We start from the raw sequence: 25,101 nt of genomic DNA on the forward strand, positions 1-25,101 counted from the left end.
GAACACTAACAATTAACGTACTTGACAATGCAGTTTATCTCGAACACTAACAATTAACGTACTTGACACTGCAGTTTATCTCGAACACTAACAATTAACGTACTTGACAATGCAGTTTATCTTGAATACTAACAATTTTTATTTAAAAGTACTTTATTTAAAGTTAGAGCGACAACTTACTTGAATGAGCAGACCCTCTGTTTAGTGAATGGTTCACAAGTCGCAATCAAACCACCTGTTCCCATAGTCACGTTAGCGAACGTCAGCGAACCTCTCTGAACATTTTATAGATACAAATACAAATTATTTATAAATTTCGCGAACCTCTCTGAACATTTATAGATAAAATAAAAATTATCTATATAGGGCATTAATCTTCTACTAACACGTTTTCGGTTTTCTATGTGGCTGTATGAAGTATGAACCCAGAGCCCTCGTTAAAATGTATTTCTATTCAATTTCTGATCCTATCCCGACTGAAAGTTTGGGTAACGTTTGTAGTTACATGTAAAGATGTAAGTCAGTAAGTGGGTTTGTATCTGTCGGCTTTATTTTTTCATTTAAATAGCCGTTATACGATTGCGATTAACGATAATTCGAATTCATGATTTAACAATTTCAACAATTTCATGATATATCAAATACAATATTAACGCTACTGAAAAATAAAATCTAAATAGTGTCTCACAAAATTGAAATACAATGACAAAAATAATCAAAACTTTTAAAAATATAAAATGATAGCATTGAAATTACAAAATATTCCAAACAGTAAACTGAAAAAATTCAGTTTCTTCCCCTTGTTAATGCGGGGGATAGCTGTCCCAACATTTACACATTATCTGATGTAAATTTTGCCCCACGTGCTGAGATCATGCGCGCCTTCTACGTTAATATAGTCACGTGACGTAGCAAGTACCAGCTTGTTCCAAGGTCCACCACATCTTGATTCGTCACACCTGACCTCTGTGCACGTGGTGTCTTCATTTAGTGACATGTGCCAGTCCTGTAGGAGAGGATTTAACAAATTAGGTCTGGGAATTTAGGGTTTTAGTTAAACGTTAGGGTTTTAGTAAAAAGTTAGGGTTTGAGTGAAATGAAAGGGATCCTCTGCGATGGTCAGAATGTAGTTGATTATAGTTACTGGTTCATACAATGGAAAATTGGCCCTGAAACTGTACAACTACAATTATAAACTAAAACGACAATTATCATGATCGCTGAAAACAAAAGGTTTTTTAACACACCCACCATAGACTTAGCGTTATAACTACTGAGCATGCCAGCTCCCATCAGACCACATAGAGTTCCACCAAAACCCAGCACAGGTGTCCTCTCAGTGGAACCCGGATTAGTGTCCATCCTGTTGCAACCTGGATACAGGAGTTAGAAAGTGAAAGCGATATTCTTATAACTTATAACTTCTGGGATTGACGAGATGTGTTCCGATGATAAGGAATGTGACATCAGACAAGCATGTCTTATCGGCCCTAATTAACCCGGCCCTAATTTGGTCAACCAAAAATTTGTTACGGCCCTAACACCAAGTATGGCCACAGGAGCAAAATGATGATTAATGAGGGCAGGAAAAATAAAGGCCGATAAGCAGGTAAGGTACCTAATTCCTTAGCTCTAGCAGGGTAGATCAGAAGTACTCCAGTCTTTCTCCATTTTGAACTGCTCGACTCTACGTTATGACCGGGACCTTTGACGGGTTCTGTAGTGCAGTGCTCTACTTTTCCAAGGAGATCTATCAGGGTGACTTTCGGGTCCCCCAGGTAGAAGCTCATCCAACCATAACTGAGATAAAAGAAAATAGCTGTGACAATCGTTATAAATATGATAATAAAAATAGATTAACCTAATATCTACTAAAAATTATATATTCAGGCAGAACAGAAAATGAAAACGATTTAAGCGCACTGACCTGTCCTCGATTAAAATCTCTGTCCCAGCTACTGCATTCCATGCGTCACTTTTAAAATCAGCTAACTCTGCATTCCCAGCTCGTCCAAATGTTTCAGAGTTTGTCCAGTTCCTATTTCTGATTCCGCCCCAAGATACTGTTTCGTCAGTATTAACAAAACTTCCCAGTAGTGTCCAGGCTTTTGGTTCTAAATTTGTCTTGTCCTGAGTGTGATTTGTATTAGAATTTGTATGATAAATTGCTTGATCATGTAAAAATCAGTTTTGTGATCGGTTACATCGAACAGAAGCTAACCCACATTATTTTTCCAATTTTTAAATACAGCTGCAAAATGTCAAGCACTAACCATTTTGCAAGCCGTCTTGTACACGTCACCATTAAGCTTGTAAAGAGTGAACACACCAGAAGATATATCAGTGGACAGCTGTAACAATGCTTCACATGAGGTGGGTTTCAGTTCAACAGCCTGTTTCTTCAAATCCTCAGTCTCAAACTGATCAGATGCATTTCCCTCTTCTTTTTCTTTCAGTGTTTCTCCTTCTTTTTCTTCTTTTGTTTGCTTTTCCTTCCCTTCTTCTGCCTTATCTTTGTTTGCTTCTTGTTCTGATGCTTTTTCTTCTTTATCTTCTCCCTTAGTTGAATCTCCCTTCTCATCTTCTTCTGTTATTGAATCCTTCCCCAGCTCTGCATTACTGGTAACTTTTCTGTCTGAAGACTGAGTTGGTTTTACAGAGATTATGTAAGGAAGGATGCTAAACCCTTTATTATCATCGACTGAGCTGCTTGATTCGTCTTCAAGTTCATCATCTCCTTCAACTGTTTTTTCCTCTTCCCCCGTTTCTTCTTCTATCAATTTTTCAGTAACTTCTCCGTCATCGTTCTCTCCTCCCCCTTCTTTCGTTTCTTCTTTCACTGCTTCTTTGCCTTCTTCTTTTCCTTTTATTTCTTGTTCTTCTTTGGTTCCATCAGTTATAACCGTAAGGTTATCGCTATTTTGTGTAGAATTTTCATTTAGAATGAGGTTGTCAATCGTATAACCTCCATCTGAAAACAATTTATGAAATATAACCAAAACGAAATAACTCATGGTTTAAAACGTTGCAAACAATTATTGTATATGAATTAATTATATATATAAGTAAGGTGGGTGGCTGATTTTGTCGATATGTAGTAGTACTAGTGTGACTGCACCATTGACACACGATTTTTTCAATCCAATAATGATAATCTACGAGTAGGCTGGGCTTTCAAAGGTATTTTGTGGGTTTGGCTGTGATTGCATCAACGATAAGTACAAGCAAATATTCGAATGGACTCAGAAATTATATACAGAAACACAAAACAGAGAATTGTAACGATACCTCAGCCCGAAAATTATATCAAAAGTAAACATTAAAATATTTTAGAGTGAAACTAACCAATAGTTTTATCGCAAACCACAACACATTGAATCTGTCTGAACAAAGTGGAACAGTTGAAATGATCGAAACAGTTTATGTGCTCCTTCGCCCACCTTGGACACGTGTTAGTGTTCATGCACTCCCTCATCTACAATACATTGGGTTGTTTGTTATGTTTAGGGTAAAATTAATATTGAAGATCTTTTTTAAAATATATAATCGTGTAAATTATGTTCGTGTAAATCGTGTTTTTAATCCAAGCATGAGATCAAATAGTCAATTTTAGCGAAGTTAATTAACGAATCAAAACTTCCAAGTGGATAACTAATTAAGCAGAGCAGCTAGATTCTAGAACTATAATTATAAGGAAATGAACCTGAGGTTTAGTACCGATACCGCAACCGGTATCATTGCTAGCAATACAGTGGTAGATGTCCACCCATTCGCCCAGCATCTCATCTTCCTCCTACAGTGAGTTTTTAGTTTCAGTTTAAATTGAAATAAATTAATCGTTAACTTAAGAGAATGATAAGATTATTTGAATTATAAAGTTTAAATCTAAAATTATAAAGTTTAATTATAAAATTATAAAGTTTAATTATAAAATTATAAAGTTTAATTATAAAATTATAAAGTTTAATCATGTTCCACCTTATCATTAGCACAGTCGATATCACACGACTCGAACTTGAACAAACTAGAACAAGTCAGGACACCAGTACAACCCTTGTTTTTAGGGCACGTTTTAGAGTTGATACACTCCCGGACAAGCAGCTGAGTACCCGCCAGCTCCCCACAGGTACCATTCCCCGGGACCACGTGGCATTGTCCGTGTTTCTCCCAATCTCCCAACGGCTGAAAGGGTCAAAGGGAGGCAATGTTAAATTTTAATGTAATATTGGTACGATATACTAATGCATTATAATCTCTGAACAAATATGAAATAGCTAAACCACAGTCCAGACACTATAAATGCTGGTGATGGACTTATAAATCAGATACCAGTTTTTACTATAAACGCCTGTGATTGACTATTGGTCAGAGACCACTATTGACTATAAACGCCTGTGATTGACTATAGGTCAGAGACCACTATTGACTATAAAGGCTTGAGATTGTTTTTACATGAGACTCACATCAGCGCACTCCACGGAACAGGGCGAGAGCCGGAATAGCTCGGGACAATCGAGGAAGTTCTGACAAGAGTATAGAGGTCCCGGACACGTATTGTTGAAGAAACACGAGTAAACCGATACATAGTGCCCTTCACCACAACTATAGGGAGGGTAATTATTTGCTGGAATTACTCTTTAAAATGTTACCAACTTTATCCTAAAAGTTCAAAATTTTGATAAAACAAGAAAAGAAACTGAAAAAGTTTGCATTTTGCAAGAAAAATAAAACTAACTTTTTGCCATCCTCCACAAGACACCCTCCCACGCTAACGAAATGTCCAAGCTCAGGATGACACTCCACAGTACACGGCTGACTACTAAAAGCATCAGAACAAGAGAAAGACGAGCTGGTCTGACAACTAAACAATTCCGAGCACGTGTCCGTCCCCACACACTCATGTGCTAAAATCTGGGTCCCCTCCCCACAGTCTCCTCCTCCTCCTTCTCCTCCGCCTACTAAACAGTTGCCCATCTCCTCCCACACCTTCTCCTCCGGACACAGCACGTGACAGGGCACCGACCGGAATAGTTCCGAGCACTCAGTTAAATCACCCTGGCAGGACAGCGTGCTGCTAGCCCACGTGGGGCAGGTGTGGGTCACGTGACATGACCTGACTTGTACCTGGTTACCGTCTCCACAGTTACCTGGGTTTGGTAGGGAAAAATCAGTATTTCCCGCAATTAGACAAGGGAATGAGTTCCAAAAGATTCAATAAAACCTCTACAACATTGGCAACATATTTTCAGCCATCGTACCTAATACTCTAATACTCTAATAAAGATAAGTACTCCAATATACTAATATATAAATATAAAAATAAATATATAAATATATAAATAAATACCTGCGATTGGTACGCAGTGGTGCATTTCCACCCACTCTCCTAGTTGTTCCTCGCATTCTACCGCACATGGTACTGATCTGAAGACATGGGAATTTGTTTTAGAAATGTTTTATGAGATGCAGAAGTTCCTTAAGAACAATATGGTTGAACGCTAATTCGCTATTCGGCTAAAGTGGGCTCAAAAATTTACGGAAATAATTCAAATTTTGGACTGAATTCAAACAGAAAATTGCTCATCAAAGCAACAATAAAAGAATAAAACATTTCGTGTGATCAGACCGACAAGCGAGCGTCACCCAGGCGACGGTACCTGAAGAACTGAGAACAGTGCCATGGATCAGAGCACTCCTTAGTAGTAGTGGTAAGCTGACAAGACTTGGTTCTAACACAAGATCTAGTTTGGAACTGGGAACCGTGGTTAGGTCCACATCCGCTCTTTCCTAAAACTTCGCAGTCTCCTGCGTCTTCCCACTCTCCTAACTTTCGTTCAACCTGACAGGGGGTTATCATTAACATTTTATTTGGACCTTCTTTCGAATTTTTAGAATATGGCGACCAAAAACAATATGGAAATTAAAGATGGTTATTCTTAAGTTACTCTAAATGAATTATATAATAAGAATATGACTACTTACAGGGCAGGGCACGTGGCACGGAAGTGCAGAGAACAACAGAGAACAGTCCAGAAAGTTATGAGAAGAACAGCCCTCCTGCATTCCGAGATACTCAGCCGGGCAGGAACCGGAGAGGAAACAAGAAAATACCATCACTATCTCACCTTCACCACAACTGAAGTGAAAGACATCTCAGCTTAAAAAGATAAAGTTGTTATCTGTCAAAATCAACGAGGTTAAACATTAGCACTTTAAGAAATGAATGATCACAACTTTTAAGCGCTTCTATGCTACGAACTGTACTCTATACAGACTCTATACAGACTCTATACAGACTCTATACAGACTCCATACAGACTCCATACAGACTCCATACAGACTCCATACAGACTCTATACAGACTCTATACAGACTCTATACAGACTCTATACAGACTCTATACAGACTCTATACAGACTCTATACAGACTCTATACAGACTCTATACAGACTCTATACAGACTCTATACAGACTCTATACAGACTCTATACAGACTCTATACAGACTCTATACAGACTCTATACAGACTCTATACAGACTCTATACAGACTCTATACAGACTCTATACAGACTCTATACAGACTCTATACAGACTCTATACAGACTCTATACAGACTCTATACAGACTCTATACAGACTCTATACAGACTCTATACAGACTCTATACAGACTCTATACAGACTCTATACAGACTCTATACAGACTCTATACAGACTCTATACAGACTCTATACAGACTCTATACAGACTCTATACAGACTCTATACAGACTCTATACAGACTCTATACAGACTCTATACAGACTCTATACAGACTCCATACAGACTCTATACAGACTCTATACAGACTCCATACAGACTCTATACAGACTCTATACAGACTCTATACAGACTCTATATAGACTCTATGCAGACTCTATACAGACTCTATACAGACTCTATACAGACTTTATACAGATTAAAGACTCACCTTTTGCTGTAAGGGAGATGGCAGATGCCGTTTCCATACTCTACCAGAGATCCTGGAGTGTTAGACTGCTCTCTCTTTCCTATCTCAATTATATTCTCTGGGGACATATTATAATATGATACAAATATATCTTATTTATTTATTCGTTACGTTGATAATATAACCACGTTCTAGATTTAAATTTAAGGACCCTTGGTAAAATATATGTCCAGTCATTAGTTAATTAAATGATAATATTCATGAATAATGAATATGCATTTATTGTGATTTGCAACAAAAATAGTAAAATTCTAGGAATAACAAAATGGCTATGACTTATGATCTGAGCAAAAGAATGTGATGTTTCAAAAAACATAATTCGTAGAAACTCTGTATTCATAAATAGATAAAAATAATGACAATAACAGAACACACGACTTAACAAAATTAATCTTACCAGGACAAGGCGTCTGACATTCCGCCGATCTGACCAACCCAGTACATCCCAGGGGGGACCCAGCCGGACAATCCTCCACCAGTTCCATCAAGGGGGGACACCCTCCCGTCCTCAGACACGCTCTCCCCTGTATCTGGGTTCCCTGACCGCACTGGGAGCTCGCGTTGTCTGGGTAACAGTCTCCGATATTCTCCCAGATACCTTCGCTTCCTTGAGGGAAATTAGAAATTCGTGGCTGTTGGTTTGAGATTTTATCGTACTTAGTATTTACTGTATTGGTATCTATCGTGGTAAGAATTAATCGTATATGAAATTAAAAAGTTAAAAGAGGCTGCAATCTTTCCATAATAATCATCAAACTATTACTTCAAATCAATATAATACTTTTGGACACGAAGGGAAACACACAACATAAGGCTACTTCAAATCAAATCATGGAATGAGTTAGATCACCTTGATACGAATATTTCAGAGTTTTACCTTTCTCCACAAATCGGTATCTAGCATGAACAGCTCTGAAGTTCCTAAAACCCGCAGTATTGATCCTACTGGCAGCGTATTTAGATTTACACCCATCCATCTTCATCCGGTGAGAGAGAATACCTCCCATCACTAACAACATCTCCTGGAAACAAGATACATCTTTACAACCTGGTAACCTGGTAACCTGGTAACCTGGTAACCTGGTTACCTGGTTACCTGGTTACCTGGTTACCTGGTTACCTGGTTACCTGGTTACCTGGTTACCTGGTTACCTGGTTACCTGGTTACCTGGTTACCTGGTTACCTGGTTACCTGGTTACCTGATTACCTGGTTACCTGGTTACCTGGTTACCTGTTTACCTGGTTACCTGGTTACCTGGTAACCTGGTTACCGGTGAGAGAGAATACCTCCCATCACTAACAACATCTCCTGGAAACAAGATACATCTTTATAACGTGAACCTCGTTATAACGCGGTTTTTTTTAATTAAAATTCTTTCTTCCCTCGATGCACGTGAAAGCGAGGTACTACTGCAGCGGACTCAGTCAGCTGCATACATGATCTTCATATCTTACTGCACACATGATCTTCATTGTAATTGATTGATTGAATCATCAGAACAACTTAATTCATTTTTAAGTATAGCCATCTTGTCCATGGACAAGATGTCATGGACAGTAGTCTCCCAACTCTAACCACATTCTAACCTCACTATAACCTCACTCTAACCTCATCTGAGATGTAAAGTGTCCAGGTAATCTCCCGATCTTGGTCGACATGAACAGGTCCCTCTCGGCCTTTGAACCGCGTCAATCCGCCACAGCCTTCAATGAAAACCCCAGAAAAACCCCAAGCTATAAAACCTATTTTGCCCTTGTCTCCGATAAGCTCCACAGCTCCGTAAAATGCGTTGGAGGATTTGTACCTGAATAAAGTGAATTTGCTGAGAAGGAAGAACAGACGTTTGATGTAGTCAATGAAATATTATTTTTATAAATACATCGTATTTCTGTATAATTATATTCACAGATCATTTTGCATAAAGATGTTTTTTCAACGAACTTCATCTCTACAAAATATTTCGTCATGTTAACTGTCACAGCACAATCTTTGTTATCGCAGTCTTTATCTATCTGTTTCCAGTCAAGGGGGCAAGGCAGTGAGCAGACTTCTGATTTCATCAAAGCTGTGCAGTTTAGTAAGTCCATTTTGTCGCTGCACCCAAGCTCTTCTTTGGTGCACTCTCCTGCACAATGGAAAACTATGAGCATTGACGATTTTTCAAAAATGATACAATACTCGGACAAATTACTTATCAGCTGAAAGAACCACGAAATTACATTTTTGACCCACTCCATGTGGCCCGTCGCCACATGGCGTAGTGTGGGCAGGAAATTCGTGCCTCTGAATAGAGGCATGGATTTGCTAAATCCACGCCAAGTGGCACAGTATGTTTAGGTTAATAGGGCCAAGTGGCCCGTCGCCACATGGCGTAGTGTGGGCAGACCCTTAAGATTGATATTGATAATAAGAAAACGAACGTATCCACGAATAACACTTAAGATTGATATTGATAATAAGAAAACAAACGTATCCACGAATAACACTTAAGATTGATATTGATAATAAGAAAACAAACGTATCCACGAATAACACTTAAGATTGATATTGATAATAAGAAAACAAACGTATCCACGAATAACCTCTTTGGAAACAGGACCGTATTTTTAGCTGGACACCAGCCCCACAATTAGTCTGCGGATCCGTCATAACACATTCCTGGTAAGTAATCCACTCTTCTTTGCTGCGTTCTGAATGCGAGGAATTGTATTTATTATAAGGCTTATGATAAATTAGTCAACAAACTTGCTTATGACATAAGCAAGTTTGTTAACTAATGACTTAATGGAAGCGAATTCAGACCTTTCACCTTTTGATAGCCGTGTTGTAACCATCTTTAACATCTAGACTCTAGATGTCTCTAGATTCTAGAGACAACTTAAACTATCAGGTAGGCCCTAAAATGCAACTCGTCCAGATCCAGTTTTAACCTTAAATTGGTCATATCAGACAAGTATCATGGCACACATTGGACTTATGTATAATTGGATCCTTCGGCTTCCTGTAATTGACTGGTTACACCCGTGTAACAAATTATATGGCTGTTGGAATGTCCAAAGTAAAATATGTGTTAGATTTTTAAAACATGCTAATAAGCCGTGTCGAACTACAGTCCAAGTAGCGCACTAAAATTCAACAGGGTTGAGCTTTAAGGTTTGTCGAACTTTAGTGCTTGTAGAACTACAGTACGTGTACCGTATTGAATTGTAAGATCTAATAGTAAATACTGTATTTCGTTTCGTTTCGAATTGTAAAAGGTCTAATACCTGCATCTTCATCATCGTCACATTGTATGCTGCAGGGGACTATTTTGAAGAGTTTGGTGCACTCGAAGAAGTTTGAATCGTCACACTCGGAAGATTGGAAGCTTTGCTCGGGGCAGGATCTGCAAAGGTACTGCCATAAGTTGTATTGTTTGATGCGTTTTGAAAAAAATGTAGCATTCTTAAACTGAAGTAAAACATCCAGGACAGATTTCCATCCAGAATAAAGACATTTTGACAGGCTGATGTTACCTGGGTTGATCAAGGTAACACTGCCTGTCATTCCGCCAAATCTCTAATCTAAGTTTATGAACATTATAGTCTGGGGTCCCCAGGTAATACCTGGGTTGATCAAGGTAACACTGCCTGACTTTCATCTAAATCTCTAATCTAACATTATAGTCTGGGGTCCCCAGGTTATAATACCTGGGTTGATCAAGGTAACACTGCCTGACTTTCATCTGCTCCCCATCTCCACATTGTATTGCACCAACTTGACAAGCTCCCTGATTTATCCATGGTCCCAACACCTGATTTAAATGGTAACCTGGTAACCTGGTAACCTGGTTACCTGGTTACCAGGCAACACCTGATTTGATACTTTCATCAAATAGTACAGGATTACACAGCAATGAACTTAAATGAAACCAATGGCAACAAAGAATTTTTAGGCTCGCGGGAAATGCTCAGACTGCAGTTAGTGCATGCACAAGTAAACAGAAATTTACTGAAACTTACTGACCTCGTCTGAAGAAGACGGCTGCTGACATTCAGCTACTTCACTTGTCAGTTCGGGTTTCTGAAGACACGTGTTCTCGTCTCTACACTGTCTAGTTCTTAGTGTTATCTGCATGTTCTTACAGTCACTCCACTCGCTCCACTCTCCGTACATGTCAATAAGATCTCTGCCATCTGAAATCACGTGTTGCTTTCTTGCTTGGTTCATAGTTTGCTTTTCTATGTAAGCCAGGTATATTAAAATAGCTTTCACCTCCTGGTTAACCGAGGAACAATGATAGGAAGAATGTGAAAAGAACCTGAATTTGTCCCATCAAAACTTTCTTCAGCACTATCAGCACTATCAGCACTATCAGCACCATCAGCACTGTCAGCACTATCAGCACTATCAGCACCATCAGCACCATCAGCACTATCAGCACTATCAGCACTATCAGCACTATCAGCACTATCAGCACCATCAGCACTATCAGCACTATCAGCACTATCAGCACTATCAGCACCATCAGCACCATCAGCACTATCAGCACTATCAGCACCATCAGCACTATCAGCACTATCAGCACTATCAGCACTATCAGCACACTCCTCTACGTCTTTTAGCATAGCTAAGTCTTCACATTTGTACCCTTCCTTGCATCCTCGACTTCTGAAAGGCAGCCTTGTATGATATACATGAAGGAAGGGAACGATAAGTTCGCTGCTTTAAAAATGATAAAATGATACTAAGATAATGCAAATCAGACATCAAATAAGCTAACACTGTTTTAGACTACTGACTATGGCAGAATTGATAGCTCACCTGTACTTATATCTCTGATTCTCACACGATGACCATACGCTCCATTGCTCGTAGTATTCTCCATCAGCACTATCAGCACTATCAGCACTATCAGCACTATCAGCACTATCAGCACTATCAGCACTATCAGCACTATCAGCACACTCCTCTACGTCTTTTAGCATAGCTAAGTCTTCACATTTGTACCCTTCCTTGCATCCTCGACTTCTGAAAGGCAGCCTTGTATGATATACATGAAGGAAGGGAACGATAAGTTCGCTGCTTTAAAAATGATAAAATGATACTAAGATAATGCAAATCAGACATCAAATAAGCTAACACTGTTTTAGACTACTGACTATGGCAGAATTGATAGCTCACCTGTACTTATAGCTCTGATTCTCACACGATGACCATACGCTCCATTGCTCGTAGTATTCTCCATCAGCACTATCAGCACTATCAGCACTATCAGCACTATCAGCACTATCAGCACTATCAGCACTATCAGCACTATCAGCACTATCAGCACTATCAGCACTATCAGCACTATCAGCACTATCAGCACTATCAGCACTATCAGCACTATCATCATCGTATTTACCTGTATCACCAGATCCGTCCTCATAACCGAGTTCTCCTGCAACTTTAAAAATATATTTTTACCATCATTAAACAGGATCGTATACAAATATATTTTAAACAATGTAACAGTGACAACAACCATCATTAAACAGGATCGTATACAAATATATTTTAAACAATGTAACGGTGACAACAACCATCATTAAACAGGATCTTATACAAATATATTTTAAACAATGTAACGGTGACAACAACCATCATTAAACAGGATCTTATACAAATATATTTTAAACAATGTAACGGTGACAACAACCATCATTAAACAGGATCTTATACAAATATATTTTAAACAATGTAACGGTGACAACAACCATCATTAAACAGGATCTTATACAAATATATTTTAAACAATGTAACGGTGACAACAACCATCATTAAACAGGATCTTATACAAATATATTTTAAACAATGTAACGGTGACAACAACCATCATTAAACAGGATCTTATACAAATATATTTTAAACAATGTAACGGTGACAACAACCATCATTAAACAGGATCGTATACAAATATATTTTAAACAATGTAACGGTGACAACAACCATCATTAAACAGGATCGTATACAAATATATTTTAAACAATGTAACGGTGACAACAACCATCATTAAATTAAACAGGATCGTATACAAATATATTTTAAACAATGTAACGGTGACAACAACCATCATTAAACAGGATCGTATACAAATATATTTTAAACAATGTAACGGTGACAACAACCATCATTAAACAGGATCGTATACAAATATATTTTAAACAATGTAACGGTGACAACAACCATCATTAAACAGGATCGTATACAAATATATTTTAAACAATGTAACGGTGACAACAACCATCATTAAACAGGATCGTATACAAATATATTTTAAACAATGTAACGGTGACAACAACCATCATTAAACAGGATCGTATACAAATATATTTTAAACAATGTAACGGTGACAACAACCATCATTAAACAGGATCGTATACAAATATATTTTAAACAAAGTAACGGTGACAACAACCATCATTAAACAGGATCTTATACAAATATATTTTAAACAATGTAACGGTGACAACAACCATCATTAAACAGGATCGTATACAAATATATTTTAAACAATGCAAACGGTGACAACATTTTTGATTGAATTTTCCTATGCTGACAATTTTTGCTGAACGTCTGAGTATAAGAATTATAAAGTGATGAGTAGAATTAAATGTCATACTTTGGTCACAATTCTTCAAATCTAACTTCAATTTTGCAGTGTTCGGACAGTTTGTCTCATCTATACAAGTCCTGGTCCTGAAGAAGACGTGGTAACTGCTCACAACAATAAACAACATTCTGCATACAGAAAACAGTGTTCAACAGGCAATAAAAATAATGTCCAACATGCAGTAGTTGCAATGCAATGTTCAACATACAATAAACAATGTTCAACATGATAGTATAAGTAATTACACATAAAAATTAATGATTGATGATCGAGTATATCGACATCTTTAAAATCCAAAAACATGTAAGGGTCTGAACATACCTGAGCTTATAATTCTGAAGATTACAGGATGTCCAGTTACTCCACTGGGTAAAGAAGTAGTCCACCTCCGCACACTCCGTGTCACACTGTTCTGAGTCTGATAGTCTACCCGTGCACGTGTACCCCTGATAAGCGCGCAGCAATCATTTTAGTTGTTTCAGGAGTTATTTGGATTACAAATTGTTTGCTTATTGCTATAGTGTTTTGTTGAGTCCACGATTATAAATGAATTTGTTTGGTACTAAACCATTATTCGATTCAAATTTAAAGCGCACCTGATTAAAAATAGTTGAGAGCAAAAGAGCAACTACCACTTCAAAACACAAAAATGTTTACTAACATTACTAACAAAACCTAAAGTATGTACTAACGTTGCAAGAGCGTGTGCGGTAGCGTCTGCCGGATCCACAGGAGGGTTGGCAATGTCCCCAAACACTCCAGGTTGTGAAGGAGTCTAACTCACACTGTTTGTCACACGATCTATCCTCGCTTTGGTCGCCTGTAGACAATGCTTTTACTTACACCAGTAAATTAAAATCCATTGTTAAGATTTCGTTACATTTCAATTTATGTTATACTTTAACTCTGTGTGTCTGAAATCTAGTCGGCCAGAAAATCGACTTAAAAATGTATGTGCCACATAAAAAAACATATATACAAAAAGTATATGAAAAGTATAAAAAATGATACCAAGTCAACTAAAATAACCAACCTATAGAACACTCCTGACAAAGTGCAGGCTCTGCACAGCTAGTTGTAATACAGGACCTGGTTACCAGGTTACCAGGTTACCAGGTTACCAGGTTACCAGGTTACCAGGTTACCAGGTTACCAGGTTACCAGGTTACCAGGTTACCAGGTTACCAGGTTACCAGGTTACCAGGTTACCAGGTTACCAGGTTACCAGGTTATGTCAACTAAAATAACCCACCTATAGAACACTCCTGACAAAGTGCAGGCTCTGCACAGCTAGTTGTAATACAAAACCTGGTCCTGGTCTGAGTCCTGGTTCCACAGTTACACTCCCCCCAGTCAGCCCACTCCGAATACATCTCAACTCCTGTACAAATAGAGGGTGATAAGCTAGGGATATTATAGTGTGATCTTTTAGTGACGTTGTAACTTATGTGACCACTGATTAGTGACCCATTTGAGAACTTTTGTCTGGATCATAGTTTTAACTTTTGAAGAAAAAAAAATTATTTCCAAATTATCTTTTTTCCAAATTATCTCAGTCACTCTTGTAGTCTTGTTACCGTTAGAGTCCGAGAAGATAGTTACTTGAGCAGAAACTCCCAAATTGCTACCTTGACATTGAACATCACTCATACATGAGTCCACTTCAAACGTCATCTAGTCAAAGGCGGTGGTCATTAGATTTAGAGATTATGATTGAAGGGGAAAAAACGAATCATAATCTTGTCACGAACTTGAAACTAGCTAAAAACTTGAAACTCATCACACAAAAAGAAGGAAAAGATGGAAAAGATCACGATGTTGACTGACCTGATTACAGTCGTCACAGAAGATTGGTCTGACAGTGACTCCAAGACCGCAGTTTGTTGAGCATTTTGAGAATCTACCCGTCAGGTACTCTGCCGACCTGTTAAAATAATTGAAGGTAATTAAATGTAATTATTTGCAATTAAAGTTAATCAAAGGTAATTAAAGGCAATTAAAAGATCACAAATAATTACAAATTTTGGCGAGGAAATTAATCGGGAAAGTGACAACTGATCGGTAATTTTAGAGAAAAAACCGTTTCTTTCTGCCCGGACCACCGCTCTGAACTACACAGGGATTACAATATTCAGGTTCTGATAACAGTGTTTCTTCACACCCAGTACTCAAACAATTCCTGGACCTGGACCTGAACATAGTGTATAACGTCAAACACAAGGATATATTTTGAAAACTCTACGAGTACTAAGTAATGACGTATTTTTGACGTTTAAATTCCTGCATATTCACTCAGATCATACAACTTATTTTGACTTATATAAATAAATGATTGGCTATCGTTTGCTGTAGTAAGAATTATTTATTGCTTAAGATTACGAGTGTTTTAAATTTATAATAGTTTTAAATGTATAATAGTTTTAAATAATTGTTAATAATTGTTTTATTAGTGTACCTGGAGCATGTATACGTTTCACAAGATCCCCACACAGACCAAGCTGAGAGTATTGACACTTGGTGAGACACTTCACTGTACACCACTCTTATAACCATTCCTACTGTGAGATTTTATTGTGATTCATTAATCCTAACTTCCTATAACGTCTTTGTTTTCAGCCGCATGTGATTTTAATCTTAAGAGCGTTCCAATCATTTTATCAGAGTTTTTTATTTTATTTTATTTTTTAATTTATTTTTTAAAATAATTTTATCAGAGTCAACAATGGGTTTAAAAGTAACGTTTAGATATAAAATTGAATGAGGAGTTAGCTCTACCAACCTTGAGATGTCGCACATTCAGAGCTTCCAGAACATAGACTAATTTCATTTTCTGTCGTGTCTTCACTCACAAGTCGACTCCGCACCCTCAAACCTAAATCATAAGAAATCTATCATAAATTTTTGTAGAACTTGATTTGTAACTGTGCATACAATATAATTACAATTAAAAATTTTGCCTATTATGCAACCTGTCACAGCTTTGAGCTTTACATCATACCAACACTTCAGCTATTTGGGGTCAAACTTTAATGTCGTATTTGCTTCTACATCCTTTTTTAAAAGTATTATCAAAACAATCTCAGTCCTACTCACCCATATCACACGGATTGGAGCACTCTGACCACTCCGACCACTCTGACCACACCAGAGAATCCATCATATCGTCTGACCGTGTCTCCAACTCCAGTGGTTCCACGCCCACTGTCACCTGACCTGCTTTTGACACTATCTTCAGATCACCGGACCGAGCCTGGAAAAATATTTCAGTTTAGTCGACAGATGTTTCTATGTGACTTTTTCTGCCTGGTAAATTTTTAGGCATAACGTCTTTAACACAACACGTCTTTAATACATAGTTCAAAACACAATCTGATTTCATTTCCAATATCTATAAATAGTACTGGTAAGTGAGTACTCAAATAAAAGTAAAATCTGTAAAATGTGTGGTGTTTATTAAATTATAGAGAAACCTGGCAGCTGTAACGGTGTTTATTAAATTATAGATATACCTGGCAGCTGTAACGACCCCCATCATTCTCATCAGCGTTAAACACAGTAAGTAAGCTTCTGAAGGGCGACCTAACATGAACCAGAGAGAAGAGGACTAGATCATCTTTTAACCACGTGATGTACACTTTGCTTCTCTCCTGATAATTTACAATCTCAGAACATTCTTACACTTATAAGTGGACTCTACATTCTACAAGGTAGCCTAGGTAATAGTTACTTAGGTAGGGAAGTTTATGATGACGAATTTATTCATGTTATTATAATATTGCACCAGCTCTTGCCATCAGTTGATTCACTAACACACCTGTACATTATTGTTGGGAGTAGTTATCTGGTCCGGATGTTGAACATGACACGTTAGGACAGCTTCACCACCTGTATACAAATAATTAGACAACATTTAAATAAATTCAGAGCTCTCGCGGACAATCACAATGAATAATGAAAACATTGATAACGATTATCATTTGGTTCCATAACGAGGAGAAGGAAACCTCTTTTCAGAGAGATTTTCAGAGGCCGCCACCTAATTTCCAATGAAGATAAAATCATAATTTTCATTAAACGTTTACCGAATTTTCTAGCTCGTTCAAGGAAGAAATATGACAACGGTAATAATACGCAACTAACCTAAAGCAACAGTGACGTTGTGTGGGGAGGCGATGAAACTAAAAACTTTAACAGGTTTGATTGTTGTGTGCTGTGCTCCTGATGCCGATGTAACTTTACACAGGTAGCCTGCAGCGTGGATTGCTCTCACAACCTGATCAAATGTACGCAAATGTACGTAAATGTACGTAAATGTACGTAAATGTACGTAAATGTACGTAAATGTACGTAAATGTACGTAAATGTACGTAAATGTACGCAATTTTAAGTAAATGTATGTAAATGTACGTAAAGATTAGGATTCAAAAGAGATACTTTTATTCGTTAGATTAAATATTAGATCAAATATTGATTAACAATCTTGTCTAATCAATATTGGGTATGCTCGAGAGAAAATAAACTTACTATTATCCTTAAGACGTTGTAAAGTATAATATTGGGTATGCTCGAGGGAAAGTAAACTTACTTTTATTCTTAAGACGTTGTATGCTCGAGAGAAAGTAAACTTACTTTTATCCTTAAGACGTTGTAAAGTATAATATTGGGTATGCTCGAGGGAAAGTAAACTTACTTTTATTCTTAAGACGTTGTAAAGTATTTTGTAAACTTTGTCAACCCTCTTTACAACTACATGCTCTTCAAAATCAATCGTCCCTTCATCTGGGAAGTTTTAAAGGTTAACATACTCCTAATCAAGGATATGCAAATCCAACTTAACAGAAGAAATACATTTTCGTATTTAAATGTCTTCTTGCTGTTGTACGTAATAAATTAAATAAAATCATTTTCATCATTTAAAAAACCTGGAGAAACTGTAATCCATGATAATGTGATCCCACTCGGAGAAAGATTCGTGGCCTTCAGATTGGATGACGTCATAGCTGAGCCTGATGACGTCATAGCTGAGTCTGATGACGTCATAGCTGAGTCTGATGAGGTCTCTAGCAGTACTAAGCAAGTCAGTTCTAGAGATGAGCCCTCTGCTACAGAATATTCACTACTACTGTCAACCAGTTTGATACCTGTAATACATCATTGCTAGGCTCCATCTCGCAACGTAAACATTTTCATTAAAATAGTGTTCCACTTCTATATCACAATTCAGGAACACCCTTTAATATAATCGAGTTCAGCTATAATATGTATTTCAAACTAACCGTGAACAATGTAAGAACTTTCATCTTGCTCGGCACAATCACTGTATGAACACGACACAGTCTCTTCATTACACTCCTGGGAATCACAAGATAAGCAAGTAGTTACGATCTTGTTATTTTGAGTAATGTATAAGAAATAAATAATATCAGCGTTTTATAATAAGAACCTTAAGACAAATCACCCAGAAAGATAAAATACTCTAATACTAACGGAGGAGGAGTTACAGCTGATTGGGTACCTCTTGGAAACACCAGCTCCGTGATCAAAACACGTGCAAAGCGACCAGTCGCTCCACAACACCCCCATTCTGAACAAATAAATACAGTAGAATAAAACACGTACAAAGTGACCAGTCGCTCCACAACACCTCCATTCTAAACAAATAAATAAAGTAGAATAAAACACGTACAAAGTGACCAGTCACTCCACAACACCTCCATTCTAAACAAATATATACAGTAGAATAACCCAAGTCTTTGCAATATTTTGGGAGAAATATTTTCCATGATTGTTATAAAGATTATTGCAAGAAATGAAAGAATTAAAAACTAACCCGTCACATGGCCCGTAACAAAGTTGGTAGTTATCAGTACGGTTGTTGCCATGGAGACCACGTGTTTGTACATCAATATTACAGCGGGCACTACAGACGCTCCAATCTAGTGAGAAGGAATTTTCATAGAAACTGTTATCCGTTTAAATATTATCATAACATTAAAAGTGTATTAGTATCGAATTTTGTCACGGTCAGCACTGGAAATAATCTGATTTCGTGCTAAAAACGCGCGGCAGCTAAACATGAATATTTGTAGCGACATAATTTCACCTCCACGTACCCGAGTAATCACTGTCACGTGGTATATCCTGATCACATGAGCCGTTACAAGATCTGGTGACGACATCCCCTCCCTCGACCACTTGGGACTGAGTACCTGGACCACACCGAGCAGTGCATTCACTCCAACCGTGAGTCTCACCTGGAAACGTGGGCTGGTTATTTTACAGTTTTTATAAGGCCAGGATTAATTTTACAGTTTAAGATACTGACTTAAAGAAATAAAATTATCACAAGACGTTTCCAAAATGATATTCCTCGATGCATTAGACCCAGAAAGAGATAAATAACATGTTTTACCAGGTTTTCTCGGCTCATCTTCACCACATTGTACAGTACACGTCTCCGTTTTTATAGCACATGGGTTATCCTGACAAAACTTCATATAAAGCTGAGTGCCTTGTACTGTGCTGTTCCCTCCGTCACACTCGCCCTGGCATTCAGTCATCTTCTCGTAGTATACTGCGCAAAGGTTTGTTTATTAATATTAGAGGTATACTGAGCAAAGGTTTGTTTATTAGAGGTAGATTTCTTGTAAGTTAGTTTTATGCAAAGTTACATATTCGTTCATCCAAGTGAGTTCGGTTGGACAGAATTCGTTGATTATTATTCATTCATCAGCAGATAAAGCCTAAAGGTATTAATTGTGTGATATAAGGAAAGAAGGAAAGATAAAAGTAAAACATTACAGTGTCGACAAAATAAACTAAAAATCTCCAGAATGCAACAAACTAGAATGTCGGTGAGTGCAGTTTCGGAAGCAAGGTCGGGATTTATCTCCACAGGGCCTAAAGTTGTTCCGGAGGAGAATAACCCGCTCGAATCCTGCTCCACAGGTCACGTTACACGGCTCGTACACGTGTGTTGTTACTGTGGGAACACGTGATTAGTGCACGTGGTTGTTACTGTGGGAACACGTGATAAGTACACGTGGTTGTTACTGTGGGAACACGTGATTAGTGCACGTGGTTGTTACTGTGGGAACACGTGATAAGTACACGTGGGTTGTTACTGTGGGAACACGTGATAAGTACATGTGGTTGTTACTGTGGGAACACGTGATAAGTACACGTGGGTTGTTACTGTGGGAACACGTGATAAGTACACGTGGTTGTTACAGTGGGAACACGTGATAAGTACACGTGGGTTGTTACTGTGGGAACACGTGATAAGTACACGTGGTTGTTACTGTGGGAACACGTGATAAGTACACGTGGTTGTTACTGTGGGAATACGTGATAAGTACACGTGGTTGTTACTGTGGGAACACGTGATAAGTACACGTGGGTTGTTACTGTGGGAATACGTGATAAGTACACGTGGTTGTTACTGTGGGAACACGTGATAAGTACACGTGGTTGTTACTGTGGGAACACGTGATAAGTACACGTGGTTGTTACTGTGGGAACACGTGATAAGTACACGTGGTTGTTACTGTGGGAACACGTGATAAGTACACGTGGTTGTTACTGTGGGAACACGTGATAAGTACACGTGGATGTTACAGTGGGACCACGTTTTAATTTCGGATTTTTCCATCCACCCTTAAAAATGTCCACCCTTAAAAAGTTAAAGTGGTTCATTTTAATGTCCGTTCACGCAATGACCAGTCAAATATCTTCCAATAGGGTAAGTTTTTAATTTATTTCCAATTGTCCTCACTGTTAACGGTGCAGAATTCATCACGTTCAAGTTCCGAAGCCTCAGTGCCGCTTTGCAGCTCTGCTATCCGGCTATCTTGTATTATAGTCCCTTCAAAACTGGTAGATACTGGTGACTGGGACGCCTCTTCCACATCCTCGTAATTAGTGTCTTCAAATTCGCTTTGTCCGGATAAGAGTTCGTCAGGAGCCGGGTTGTATGAACGCTGTTCTGTGTCTGTGGGGGAAGGCAGAGAAATGTGTTATCAGGTTAAAGAAGTGATGATTTATAACAATACTATGAAATAGTGATTGGTTCTTAATTGTTGAAGGTAATGATTTTGAATTTTCATGATTAAAATGATAATTGATAATTTTTACTTTTAAATATTTAAATGGTTGGAGCTATTGTTGTTTGATAGCCGAAAAGGAAACTTACCCAGAAGTTGATCCAGCATGCTCGTGCCACTTGCTGGAGTCGCTAGAACATCTGGTAAAAATATTACTTTAATATTTTATAGGTTTTTAATTCCGACGAATCACTGTAACAATATTTTTGAGGTGGGGACGAGTCCGACTATTAAAAATTGTGCATTCTCCTAAATTTAAGTTCTAGAAACATAAATCAATTTTCTTACCACCTAAGTTTGACGTGATTTGGATCTAATAGTGGTGTTACAAAATAATGGTTTAATAAAAACATTCACGAATTTAGTTACTCCAGAGTAACTAATCATATTCAGGATCCGAACATTATTTATTAGTCGCATAGTTGTAATGTTCTGGGGCAAAATTTGTATTGATCCCGTTTGTTGCGACAAGGAATAGGCTCTTATCAGGAAAGGAATTATCTTACGTTTCAATGTAACAACATCGTATACATGATCTCAAATTATTCGTTATCTTATCATGAATACGATGTTGTTACATTGCAACGTAGAATAATTCCAGCATGTATCCTTAGTAAAGGTATTTAAACAATAAACTAATCGCAAATGCACGGCTTCCACCCCAGTATCACCCCCCCCCCCCCCCCTTCCACCCCAGTATCACCCACCTCTCTCAAACAAGTCAAGTTCCACATCACAGTCAACTGTACAGTTCCTCTGTTGGTAGGTAACGTGAGTTCCTGATCTCAGGACCAGGCGACTACTGGTCTGAGTTCCCGCCCCGCAGTCTCCTTCTTCTACAATACACTCACTCCATAACACTTCCTCCACTGCAATTGCAAGAATGTTTCTTCGGGTTTTATATGGGTATAAAGATCATGGATAATGAAAAAGAAAAAATTGTTACCACTTTTTAAAGGGGTATCTATTTAAAAAAGGGCCTTTAAAAGGGGCCTATTTTTACATTGACGCCTCTTTAGGTGTGTGTGTACTCGATGGGCATCTTATTTTAAATGTCGACGAGTTTTTAGGACACATTTTCTATTATGTTGGCTTATTAATTTTAATCTATTAGTCTTTACCTTTCACGATCTATTTGTTGATTAATAAAAGAGAAGTGTACTGACCATTAATTAATTCCACACTGGTTATTAACACCACACTGATTAACGTCCAGTGCAGGATAGCTACCATTTTTATAAAGTAACTTTTACAAACGGACAGGCAGATCCGACAAACTACGAGCAAAAAAAGCAAAGAAAGAGAAAATAAACGTTACATAAATCGTCCGTGTTTTTATCATCATGCTTATCAGTTTTTTAATCAGTTTTAACGATCTTATCTGACTGGGACTAAGAGTGACTGATTACCTTCTTTTTCATCCGATTATGTATCAGATCATTTCTAAATTATATTAGTCTTCTAGAATTTTCTTAGATTATGGTTTTAAACAAATAATGATACGGAGTACAATTATTAATTATATAAACAGATGTCAGATAATTAAATTTGGAACTTTTGTTAAGTTCTGAATATATTTATAGTACTAAGTAGGCAGGGTAAGGTAAAAAATTAGGAATTGGAGGGAAGAGACTGGAGGTAATAAGTTGGAGGGAAGAAATTGGAGGAAAGGGGTTCGAGTTATTTATTCAGTCAATATGTGACAAAGTTTCATTCATCATACAAATTCTGGGCAGAATTCTCTTCCCGGGAGAGGTTTTTGAGCTAGTGTATAGTACTATATAAAGTGTACTATAGTAGTAATAGTACTTTCTTCGTTCAGGCAATAAATGAATAATCCACGTGCACGGAAAAAAGGAATTACCAAGAAAAGGCTGTACTTTTAAGGCTGAGTTATGATTAAGAGTTACATTATCGGTCATAATTATCACGGACATTACTTTCACGCTGAAGACTTTAGCGTGAATAATTATGTCCGTGAAAATAATGTCTGTGGCATTTAAGGTCGGTGAATAATAAAGTCCGGTAATTATTTCCATTAATTCTAGTGTGTGTGTCCCTTTATATGCGAAATATTTGTGTAGCCGATTACTATATTACATAGCTTTTTAGTATACTAGGACAAATATAATCACTCCTCGGTCACATTCTAGAGATCAGAAAAAGAGTAAAACACTTATTAAAAAATCGCCAAAAATTATCACAATTTTTGGGCGGTCATGAGCGTGAATAATTATGTCCGTGAAAAAACTTGTCCGTGATAATTATGTCCGATAAGGTAGTTTCCTCATGTGACAGCCCCACATACCTTATCGGACCTTATTTGGACGGACAATAAATGAACGGACATATAGTCTTTGTAATAAGCGCCATGAGCTGGCACAGAATTTTTTGTCTCTGATTTTGATAAATTTGGTACCAAAAGTTGCCTCTAAGTGTGAATAATGAAAATTCACCGTGTAGCACGATAACGTCGAGCTGTATGTGGGCCTTTTGTGCATCGCAAGAGTGTACAAAGGACGAAAAATGGGTAATTTATTACTTAAAATGCCTATAACTCCTAAAATATTGAATATTTTGAAATAATTCATACAGGATCGTAATGAACTTAGTCAGACGCAACTTTTAGTACAAAAATTATAATATTTGAAGCACAAAAATGTTCAAAAATTTGTTCAAAATTTCACACAAGGGGGGACCCTTGTGTTCAGATTAAAAAATTTTGAAAATAATTTTCCTTTAAATCTTAAAATATTAGTACTAAAAGTTTTGTCTCGATGAGCTGATTACGATGCCATAATGATTATGTGATAATAACTGAAAATGTGAAAGTTATAGGCCAAAAAATAAAAATTTGCGCGAAAAAAGCACGCGCGGCAAACAAGCGCCGTGTAGCATTTTTAGCAAAAATTGCTACACGGTGGATTTATTTTATTCACATTTTTAGACAACTTTTGGTACCAAATTTATCGAAATCGTTGACATACGTTGCATGCCACTTTTCGCGCGCGAAGCGCGCGCCGCCGAAGGCGGAAAAAGGGGCATACCATGAAGGGAATCGGACTTTTTAGAGGGACGCATATTCTGCGTCCCTATTATCCTATTTGATCAAATATGGGAGTAATTGACTGAGATGGCGCGCGCGCGCCACCAAAACAGTTAAATGCATTGTTTTTAACCAAGTTGCAATATTTGTGAGTTTACTTGGTATCTTTGTAGTATTTTTATTATCTAAACGACTGTATTAAGTCATTAGAACCTTCATGCAAACAAAAATTGAAATGTTTCAATATTTCTGTAAACTGAAAACTTGTAATTTTGTTCCAAACTGCTTAATTTTTGTACGGCGCTACAAA

General features: G+C 37.6%; 2 protein-coding genes across 2 annotated transcripts; both read right to left on the reverse strand.

Moving 5' to 3' along the window:
* Positions 1–575: 575 nt before the first annotated feature.
* LOC134824555 (uncharacterized) lies at positions 576–12,382 on the reverse strand. The gene is made up of 25 exons (XM_063836463.1): positions 12,173–12,382; positions 11,813–12,019; positions 11,310–11,618; positions 11,015–11,184; positions 10,699–10,802; positions 10,276–10,394; positions 9,592–9,699; positions 8,951–9,134; positions 8,618–8,813; positions 7,885–8,029; positions 7,405–7,614; positions 6,969–7,065; positions 5,983–6,136; positions 5,658–5,839; positions 5,348–5,424; positions 4,736–5,147; positions 4,464–4,602; positions 3,979–4,182; positions 3,704–3,793; positions 3,346–3,475; positions 2,274–2,971; positions 1,928–2,130; positions 1,619–1,800; positions 1,252–1,373; positions 576–1,006 (listed from the first exon to the last, which is right to left on the reverse strand). Exons 2-25 carry the CDS (start codon positions 11,874–11,876, stop codon positions 839–841), a joined length of 4,467 nt encoding a protein of 1,488 aa, XP_063692533.1. The 5' UTR covers positions 11,877–12,019; positions 12,173–12,382; the 3' UTR covers positions 576–838.
* LOC134823931 (A disintegrin and metalloproteinase with thrombospondin motifs adt-1-like) lies at positions 11,813–24,826 on the reverse strand. Its single transcript, XM_063835527.1, has 27 exons — positions 24,793–24,826; positions 22,453–22,614; positions 21,835–21,885; positions 21,418–21,633; positions 20,488–20,625; positions 20,056–20,217; positions 19,757–19,897; positions 19,474–19,579; positions 19,131–19,227; positions 18,920–18,995; positions 18,566–18,784; positions 18,334–18,422; positions 17,784–17,916; positions 17,458–17,528; positions 17,153–17,290; positions 16,737–16,893; positions 16,423–16,515; positions 16,099–16,201; positions 15,724–15,834; positions 15,471–15,567; positions 15,221–15,317; positions 14,896–15,024; positions 14,336–14,463; positions 13,965–14,089; positions 13,653–13,729; positions 12,179–12,437; positions 11,813–11,960 (listed from the first exon to the last, which is right to left on the reverse strand). The coding sequence occupies exons 1-27, from the start codon at positions 24,824–24,826 to the stop codon at positions 11,948–11,950; spliced, it is 3,222 nt and encodes a 1,073-aa protein (XP_063691597.1). The 3' UTR covers positions 11,813–11,947.
* Between the last annotated feature and the right edge of the window lie 275 nt (positions 24,827–25,101).

The sequence above is a fragment of the Bolinopsis microptera genome, chromosome 12, assembly GCF_026151205.1.
Source record: "Bolinopsis microptera isolate Bmic1 chromosome 12, MBARI_Bmic_1.0, whole genome shotgun sequence".
Lineage (NCBI taxonomy): Eukaryota > Metazoa > Ctenophora > Tentaculata > Lobata > Bolinopsidae > Bolinopsis > Bolinopsis microptera.

Bases quoted from the DNA above. Each gene is read 5' to 3' on its own strand.
- LOC134824555 (XM_063836463.1), bottom strand. From the start codon at position 11,876: ATGGAGAATACTACGAGCAATGGAGCGTATGGTCATCGTGTGAGAATC. The intron at 7,066-7,404 runs GTAAGATTAATT...ATATGTCCCCAG, and splicing joins ATGTCAGACGCCTTGTCCTG to AGAATATAATTGAGATAGGA. The intron at 2,972-3,345 runs GTTAGTTTCACT...AATTGTTTTCAG, and splicing joins GGTTTGCGATAAAACTATTG to ATGGAGGTTATACGATTGAC.
- LOC134823931 (XM_063835527.1), bottom strand. From the start codon at position 24,826: ATGCGTCCCTCTAAAAAGTCCGATTCCCTTCATG. The intron at 15,025-15,220 runs GTAACAAGACTA...CTATTTGTACAG, and splicing joins TATCTTCTCGGACTCTAACG to GAGTTGAGATGTATTCGGAG. The intron at 14,464-14,895 runs GTGGGTTATTTT...CATTGTCTACAG, and splicing joins TTGTCAGGAGTGTTCTATAG to GCGACCAAAGCGAGGATAGA.